Source organism: Capsicum annuum, chromosome 3, assembly GCF_002878395.1.
Source record: "Capsicum annuum cultivar UCD-10X-F1 chromosome 3, UCD10Xv1.1, whole genome shotgun sequence".
NCBI classification, from domain to species: domain Eukaryota; kingdom Viridiplantae; phylum Streptophyta; class Magnoliopsida; order Solanales; family Solanaceae; genus Capsicum; species Capsicum annuum.
This window is the reverse complement of record NC_061113.1, coordinates 246591096-246600751: the sequence shown is the minus strand read 5'-3', so window position 1 is coordinate 246600751 and position 9656 is coordinate 246591096. Positions and strand designations below refer to the sequence as shown.

At 37.5% G+C, this 9656-nt stretch overlaps 1 protein-coding gene across 1 annotated transcript; it reads right to left on the bottom strand.

The window, feature by feature from the left end:
* LOC107862560 (LRR receptor-like serine/threonine-protein kinase RGI3) lies at positions 1-5032 on the bottom strand. The gene is made up of 2 exons (XM_016708173.2): positions 1585-5032; positions 1-639 (listed from the first exon to the last, which is right to left on the bottom strand). Exons 1-2 carry the CDS (start codon positions 4397-4399, stop codon positions 134-136), a joined length of 3321 nt encoding a protein of 1106 aa, XP_016563659.1. The 5' UTR covers positions 4400-5032; the 3' UTR covers positions 1-133.
* Positions 5033-9656: the final 4624 nt, after the last annotated feature.

Below are 9656 nucleotides of genomic sequence, written 5' to 3'. Positions count from 1 at the left end.
TTGGAGGATAAAGTAAACATTGGCATTGCTGTACAACGGATTTCATTTGCTTAACAGTTAAATTGACAAGAAAAATTGCTAATACTATCTAGTTCAAAAGAATAACATATCTATCAGGACTAACACTACATTATTATTGGTTGCTGGTGTTATAGCCAACAGACGAAGATGAGTGACTAAGGGAGCAATTAAACGACCCTTGGAGGCGTAGCAACTGAGCTGGAGTCACAGATGAAGACGAGTAGGAATACGACGAAGCATCAGACATTTTCGAGGCGTTGTTTGTTGTCTTTTTAGCTTCACTTCCTGTTGTATGCTCATGGATAATCTCCTTGAGTAATGCCACCACATCTTTCATCGTTGGTCGATCTTCAGCCCGATTACTAGTACACAACAAGGCTATTCCAAGGGCTTGAAGCATTTCTTGAATTTGTGTATCAGGATGTCCTTGTAACCTTGGATCAATCACATCAACCGGATCTTTCTTGCTCTTTAGGTGGTCGCGAACCCATTGTATAACATGTTGGCCATCAGGGAAGGAAGGGTCAGCTGGCTTTTTCCCAGTAATGATTTCCAGCAACACAACTCCGAAGCTAAAAACATCGCTCTTCTCAGTAATCTTTAGCATACAAGCGTACTCTGCAAGAAACAAACAATGGAACACAGTTTAGTCCTTTTCATGCCAGATATTAATCACCTATATTGATCTTGATGTTTTTAAACCATAACAACGGCATTTGTTGGCCAGTTTATTTCACCCATCACAATCGAACAACAAGCAATGGCCAAAGGGGTATGGAGACAGAAGCAATATGTCCATGCTTGGCTGTGAAAGTGTGACCACTAACTTTGGTTATGTTTTTTTTAGAGTATTCCCCATCCTAAGTATCTTTAGTGGGGGGCCATACAGGCAAAAAGATGGGGAAATAGCACTGTAGCTGCCAAGTATGTCATGACAAACTTGGTTTTGCACATAGTTAAAGCTAGCACATGGCTTCACATGCATATATTGTCAAAATAGTGACACAATTCCATCCGTATGGAAGCAAACTTAAAACTGATTTCTCCTTCTTGCTCTGCATTTTCAGTACTTTATACCCGTCCTCTTCTGCTACCTTGTATTCAGCTCTTACATAAGAATATATATTCAATTATGTTTTCTCTTTTCTTTTAATAGTAAAGGAAACGAAAAGAAAAAGAGAATGACAAAAGTGATTTTACTTGAACCGGTAGCACTTAGAGAGTTCATCATCTACTATCTACTGTATATATGTTTCAAAAGAAATTCGTATATACAGTGTGATTTGAAAATGACAAAACTGATTTACTTGAACTGACGGAGTCAGAATTTTGACCAAGGGAGTTCGTCATCTACTTTAGCTATATTTCAACAATTATTCTTATGTGATTTTCATGCGAAGAGAGTTTAAATGAAATCCTTTCAACATGGAATTAAATTAAGCAATATGAATAAATGAAACCTCACTGAGTTATCCAGTAAGAACTGAATTACTGTGGAAATGAACAGTAATTAGTCGATTTCGACAAGAAATGAACTTGAACTAGGATGAGATAAATATTTACCTGGAGCAAAGTAGCCATAAGATCCAGCAAATTGGGGAATTGCTGTAACCGAAGCATTTTCATCCTCCATGAGTCTAGCGAGTCCAAAATCAGCTAAACATGGCTCGTAACGATCACCTAACAAAATGTTGTGAGCCTTGACATCGCGATGGAGGATGGGAGGCACGCAGTCGTGGTGCAAATAAGCTAAGCCCTCCGCGACTCCTAACGCAATTTTGAATCTAGTTTCCCACTCAATCAACCCTCCACAACCTTCATGTAAAAATGCACCTAATGTACCGTTTGGTAAATAATCATAAAACAATAGCTTAGTCTTCCTATTTGCGGCCCAACCAAGTAGTCTAACAATGTTTCGATGGCGAATTCTTGCCAGCGTGGCAATCTCCGATGAGAATGCCGACATTGAATGCTTCTCCGATGCTCGGAATCTTTTCACCGCGATTGTCAATCCTGACAGAATATTCACCTTGTACACAACACCCGACCTACCACGGCCTAGTACGTTAGGAACTGTTAAGCATTTTGCTACGTCAGCTATCGATAATTCGAGTTTTTGGTACACTGTGACCTCCCATGGTGGACCTAGTTCCACGTCATTGTCACCATGATCATAATCGTGGGCCTTACGGCTCCGTATCTTTCCTCCGAGGATAATGTAGAGAGCTGCCACAAGGAGAACACAAGCAGTGCAAAGTAACACCACCATTGCAACCCTCGCCGCCTTGGTACGACGGACGCCTCCTCCCTTATCGGCGGAGCATTGGTTGCCGGAAAAACAGAGGTCTGCATTGCCAGCAAGTACACTGAGTGGGAGCTTTGCGAAGAACGAAGTGTCTGGTACGTGCCCCGATAAATTGTTGTGCGAGACATTCAGAACCACGAGATTCTGTAAGTCCGCGAGAAAATGGAGGTCTCCTGAGAGCTGATTGTGGGAAAGATCAAGCACTCCGAGCTTATCCAATGCGGCGAACTCCGGCGGAATTTCACCGGAAAGCTGATTCCAGCTGAGGTTCAGTGCAATTTCCAGACCGGGGATTTTACCAACATTCGCCGGAATCTCGCCGGAGAGCTGGTTACTACTCAAGTCAATCAACTGAAGCTTCATGCAGGAACCGAGTTGAGTTGGAATTGGACCAGAAAACCTGTTCTTACTTAGAACAAGTTTGGTGAGTGAACTCAGTGAGCCGAAACTCGGACTCAAAGTGCCTTCGATTAAATTATCGGAAAAATCAATGAACTGAAGGATACTCAGCTGATTAAAATTCTCCGGCAAATTGCCACTGATTGAGTTGGAATGAAAGTCTAGAAATGTCAGATTCCGGCATCCAGATATCTCCGGCGGAATGATCCCGGTCAGACGATTTGATCCAACGTCGAGGAAGTTCAGATTCTTCAATTTTCCAATCTCTGGAGGTACTGATCCAGTCAGCTTGTTATCACTTGCCCGAAGTCGAATCAGCGAAGAACAGTTCCCTATCTCTGGTGGAATGGGACCTGAGAGATTGTTAGACAATAAGAGTAGCTTGTTCAGCTTCTGGAGATCGAATATCCCTTTAGGAATCGGACCAGTCAATGCATTCTGTGACAAGTCAACTGATTCGAGATTACGGCACGAGGAAATTGAAGGAGGAATTTCCCCTTCAAGACGATTTTGCCACAAGAACAGTAGAGTCAAGTTCAACAAGTTTCCGAATTCGGATGGTATTGAACCAGTGATCTCATTGTTGTCGAGCTCAATGTGAGTAAGAGCAGTGCAGTTGCCTATTTGTGATGGAATCCGGCCTGAAATTTGATTGACGCTCAGCTGTAATTCTTGTAGTGAATTCAATCTCCCGAATGATTCCGGAATGCTGCCGGTTAATGAATTCATCGAAATGTCAATGACTAGTAATTGTAGACAGTTACCAAGCTCGGGAGGGATTGTTCCAACCAAATTGTTTTGCCATAAAAGGAGGTTTTGAAGGTTTTTGAGGTTTCCAAGCCGCGCTGGGATTGAACCAGTGAGTGAATTTTCGTAAAGATAGATGTTTTGGAGCTCGGAGCAATCCCCGAGCTCCGATGGGATTTGGCCAGAGAGGAGGGAGGTGTAAACGGCAAGCGTTTCGAGTCTTTTCAGCTGGCCAAGGGAAGAAGGTAGGAAGCCAGAAATGCTGGTTTCTGCCAATCCTAACATGACCAAATTAGTACAGTTGCCAATTTCTTGAGGCAACGGACCTTCAAGATTCTTGTTGCCACCTCCTCTAATGACCTCCAACTTCTTCAAATTCCCTATACTACTTGGAATCCCTCCACTGAGCTGATTATCATAGAAAATCAGCCACACCAAGCTTGTGAGATTGCCAATGTCATCGGGGATGGATCCGACTAGCCGGTTAGAATTGATATGAAGTTGTTCCAGCTTTGGCAAGTGACAAATTTCACTTGGGAATTCACCTGTCAATGCATTGTCACTCAAGTCCAAGTACTTGAGTTGTTGAAGTATGCCAATCTCTTTTGGAATTACTCCAGTAAGATTTGTTCCTGACAAAACAAGCTTGTTCAAGGACAACAATGAACTAAAATTAGAAGGAACAACCCCAAGCAAGTCCACATACTTCAATTCCAATTCAACAACTTCCTTATTGAAGTTGCAAGTAAGACCAAACCAGTCACATGGGGTTTCATCAGTAGGATCCCAACTACTCAACACATCTAATGATCCATTTAGGCTTGTCTTCCATGAGAGAAGTGTCTGGCCTTGTGGATTGAGGGCATAGGAGGAAGTATAGAAGAAGATGGAGAAAAAGAAAAAGAGGGTCCATAGATAAACAGGCATTACAACAAATATGTGACTGCCGCTACAAACTTCAAGATTAAGCACAGAAAGGAAGCTTTGTTATTGCTGTTCTTGGTTTTGGTGTAGAGGTTTAAGCCTAGGGAGGAGGGACAAAGAGAGGAAAACCAAATCATGTCTTGTGGGATAATGGATTTTATGTAGGTGACATATAAAAAAATTTGGAAAAAGTTGCCAGAATCTCCGGATCCAAGAACAGCTAGGCCATTATGTGTTGTGCAGTAAGAGAGAGTGGGGAGGAATTTTAGATGGGTGTCTTTTCGGATTTGTTTATCAGAGTTGTAAGTGGGGAAGGAGATGATACTCTCTTTTCCCTTCAAAAATGCCAAAAGATGGTGCTTTTAATAATTGGCGTAACTCGCAAAGTCATTGTCACGTGACCTTCTGATCAAAAGTTTTGAGTTATAGAAATAAGAATAGGATTACGTAAAATGGACTTTTATTGTTCAGTCTTTACTCGAATCCTACAAATAGCGAGAGCTTAGTACAACGAGCTGCTCATGGTTCTTTCAAATTTTTAAAGAAACATTATTTTGGCGTGGTGCCTTGAACTTCATTATCAGATGACATGTGACCTTTTGGGTGCAGTTATATTTTAGAGCTGCTTCATTTGTTCTTTTTTTTTCTTTTGGCATCACTTCGTTGCATTTATATATTATGGTAGCCACTATGGACTCAGTAGTAGCAGAATTTAATGGACATTATATATGAAATGTGGCATTCCCATCATTTTCAGCCAATGGGTATTTCACAGAATTTGGCATCACTTCACTCTTTGTCTTGTTTACTGGAACTCACTTCTTGCTTTCATCCAATTTAATTTGACACAAAAAAAAAAAGGGAAGAAAAGCCACAACTTTGTTTTACTTTTTATCAAGGACAAGAAAACAAAAACGTTACAACCGAAAGATCAAATGCACCCCTACCTCGTGGAGTTTGTGATAGTAGAACTTAATGGACATCATATATAATGTGAGTTATTGTTAAACAAAACAACAACCGACATATTAGTGAAATCTCATAAATAAAGTCTGAAAAGAGCAGAGTGTACACATACGTTACTCCTATCTCGTGGTGTAGAGAGGGTCAAGTGCAACATCAAAGCAGGAACTAAAACAATTTAAACTAGCAAGAAAAAGTCATGGTAATATTCTTTTTACATTTGGATGGAAACTGCTACTACGATTTTAGATCTAGATCTAGATCAATTGCAGAAATCTACTGAACACTAACAGGGTCTTTGTTCTCTATAAAAGCTCCAAACTTAATAAAAACATTTGTTACACCAAATTAACTACACAAATTTAACCTAAAAATTGACAGTTGCAGTGCCAGTTTTGCAGATATAAGTTGATAAATTCCACTTGCTTTATTGGTTGAAGCATTCATTACTGTAATTCAGTACATGTTCAAAACTTTAAACACCATCACCTCCAAAATTAATTGTAATCAGGTTAAAAAATTAAAATTTTATATTATTATTTTGACCAAAAAAAAAAAAAACAATTGGACTTAATTAATTGCAAGGAACCCATAAAATCAAACGTCCTTTATTTAAAAGAAAAAAAAATCTGAACAGATCTCTTTTATTTCATTTCTTTTTTTGTTTCTTTTAATGAACGTAAACAAGTGATCACGTGGTATCGCGTGATAGCTGACTACAGTGAAGAATACAAGTACATGACATAATTATAATTTTGGATTTGTTTGTGGGTAAAATAATTATAATAATATAGTTTAAATAGGGGTGTTGGTTGCCTCGTGACTAAGGCAAACCATATGATATTATTTTAATGTAAACTATCTTACAAGGATGTCGATTTAGGAATCTAATCATGTTCTTCAACAGGCTTTTTCTTAATTTTTTTATGACGAATTGAAGGAGGAGAAGAAGAAAACCCAAGCAAAACCCCATGAAAAAGCAAGAAAAAAAAGGTCGCTACTCATTTTATTATTATTATTAGAGAGATAAATGGCTGAATTTGAGTGGATCGTGATAATAAGGTCATTTTGTTACTTACAATATCCCATCGCATATTTAATAAATTAAATAATCTAATAATTTTTGCTACAATTTATCTTGGACATTAAGCGATGCTCTCAGAGTAACCCCATGCTAACCTGGACTTTTGAATTAAAAGGGACAAACAAGTTTTTCAATTAAGTGAGACCTTCAAGTTTTAAAAATTAGATAAACACGACAAAAAAAAAGAATTCATATTTTTTTTTAACATTTTCGCTCCTACAACTAAAGAGGTTGTCTCAACAATTATAGAAGTTGTCTCAACAACTGTACAAAGTTGTTGAGACAACTAATGCAGTTGTCGAACAACTATACTAGTTGTTTAAGTGAGTTTATTTCTTTTAATTTAATAATATTGTGGACTCACTTATTCTTTTTTTAATTAAAGATTTGAGAGGATCTTTGAACTCATTTTTCTCATGCTAACTTGTGTTTTAGTACTATAGTAAATTGAAATGTTACCGATAAATATGATAAAAACAAATGAGATTTTTTTATCTTTAATTATTAGAAGATCAATTCGACTTGAATATCAATCAATTTGATCAGTGAATTATGTATCTCGAATGAGTGCATTGAAAGGAAGAGACATTTTAATAGAAATATATATACATATCTGGGTGATTTGATAAGTGGGGTGAATTGTGTTACTAGAAATGGAAAAGGAAAAGAAAGGTATGGTGGATTAATGAGTATTTATAGTATATAGGACAATTAATAAAATGGGTTCCATCCCAAGAAGATATTTAAAATCTTGATGGGGGCTATATTATCCCCTACTATTCCATTGTTTTTAAGTTATGGGAATTTGCAATGTCACATCTTTAGGCACATCATGTGTGTTTTGAAGGTGGGGGGGGGGGGCAATTTTTTTTTTGAAGGGGGGGCCAATTTTTGTTTTGGATACTCCTATCATTTCATGAAAACAGTCATTTTTCTCCCTAAAAAATAAAATTCAGATTTCTAATTGCAGAATTAGCCTAGTTTTAACAATAAATAAACAGTATGAGGATAAAGTTTAGTGATCATATTACCTCAAATTAATTAATGTTTAAAATATCACAGATAATTTTAAATTTCGTAGGGGATGAACATTCGAAATGCAAGGGATAACTCGGACTTGAATAGGATAGGATTGTGAGCGCGAAATCCTTTGGGTCTCATACTTTGACTGAGTTACACAAGATGATTGTGGGGGTTCTTTAATTTCTTACTGATAAGGCGTCTTGAATTATGCTTAAAGTCATTAATTAAACAACATCCTTACAACTAATGCTATTGACATTTGTACACACGGGTGGAGCTAGCTAATAGTGATGAACCCCCTTCGACGAAAAATTATACTATTTATACAAGTTTCGTGTATATATAGCAGGCGTTAAACTCCCTTTACTTCGACTAGTTCTTTTATTCACATTTTTTTTATTTTGAACCCATTTAGTTAAGATATTGGTTTCGTCACTGTTTGTACAGTTAACATAATGTCCATATATAATTATTAAAGTTGAATGATTAAGTGGACATAATAGATGAATTGTCAGCCGACATGAAGGGATTGATCAAAAAGACAAAGCATCATTAAGCCAACTATAAGCGTTATTCACAATAAACCTACAACTCAAGTAATTTTTCATTGCGGTAATTTGAAGCTTCAAATTAAAATTGATCATGATGACAAAGTCTAATTTAAACAGCCACACAAAAAGATTTGTTTATAAATACAAAATGATTGTGCATTGGAAAAGAGTTAAAAAGTAGCACATGCAGATATATATGCATGTATAGGTGGAAGTTCTAGACTTGTATGATTATTTTCAAGAAACATGAATAGTACACTAAAGTTAAAGCCTTCGCAAGTACTCATTTTAAAAAGCCCATCATCATCAGTACTACTTCTGCATACTGTTTCTATCATTCTATGGGGGCACTGTAGGCCTAACAAAATGGAAATATTTATTGGCTATATTTGTAAATAATTTTTTTTGTTTTTTTGGTTTTTCAAGGTATCTTCACAGCCGACAGTCGTGAGATTAATTCTTCATTCCTATGATCAGCGCAATAAGCGGTAGGGAACTGGCCACAGAGTTTTTTCTGTTCACCAGAGATGGGGATCGAACCCCCAACCTCTTGCTTAACAGCCTGTTTGAATTGTGGTTTGCCATGGTATGGTATGGTTACCATGGGAATCATGTTTGTTTTCATGATTTTCTAAAAATGGTGGTATGGTATGTTACTATTCCATGGTTTGATAACCATGGAATGAGGCAATTTCTTGAACTATCAATTTGGTGGTGTGGCATGGTTCTCCCTTTTTTTTTTTCCAACTTTGTCCTTATATAATTTTATTAAAACCCATTATACCCTTTTACTCTTCTTAACCTTATATACTCTCTTCTTCAACTTAACTCTCTTCTTCACTATAGCATCCATCTTCGGCACCATCCTAGCATTTAACATAGTAGTATCCTCAGAAGAAATAAGAGACGCTGCTACCCCATTGACGCCTTTTAGGGTTTTTCCATTTTCGGGGTTAGAATTTTCAGGTAGAATAGATATAGGTATAGGCATTTTGCGAGGCCGACCACGACGGGGATGGTGGGAAGTGGAAGAAGGAGGTGGGTCGATGAGCTCAACGTAGCTGACAGAGAAAACGACGTCATCAATACCCTCATTGAAAATTTATAACAAGTAGGGGTATTTTAGTAAAATTACCCGTTAAAATACAATACCATACCATCAATCCAAACAAAAAAACTATTATTAAACCACGGTGAACGATACAGTCCATCTAAATATGGTACAAACCATACTGTACCATACCATACCATATTATACCATACATTATGAAACCATGGCAAACCACCATCCAAACAGGCTGTAAGGGGTGAGGTGCTGAACCACCACACCAACTCTTGTGGTTGTAAATAATCTTGTTTATGTAAACAACCCGGACAATCCGATGCAATAAGCTTTTGCTATGTGTGGGGTTCGAAAAAGAATCGTACCATAAAAGTCTATCGTACGCAGTTTTATCCTGCATTTCTGCAAGAGATTGTTTTCACGACTCAAATACGTGATCTTCTGATCACATGATAACAAATTTTCCAGTTAAGTCCATAAGCAGAGTAAAAATCTCCCTAAAAGAAGTTATCTATCACAATAGCTCAGACATGAGACTTTCAAATTAAGACATGTAGGAATCACATAAATATATGT

What these genes read in the sequence shown, in the direction of transcription:
- LOC107862560 (XM_016708173.2), bottom strand. Translation starts at nt 4,399, where the DNA reads ATGCCTGTTTATCTATGGACCCTCTTTTTCTTTTTCTCCATCTTCTTC. An exon ending in TTATGGCTACTTTGCTCCAG is followed by an intron (nt 640 to 1,584) that starts GTAAATATTTAT and finishes TGTTTCTTGCAG; the next exon opens with AGTACGCTTGTATGCTAAAG.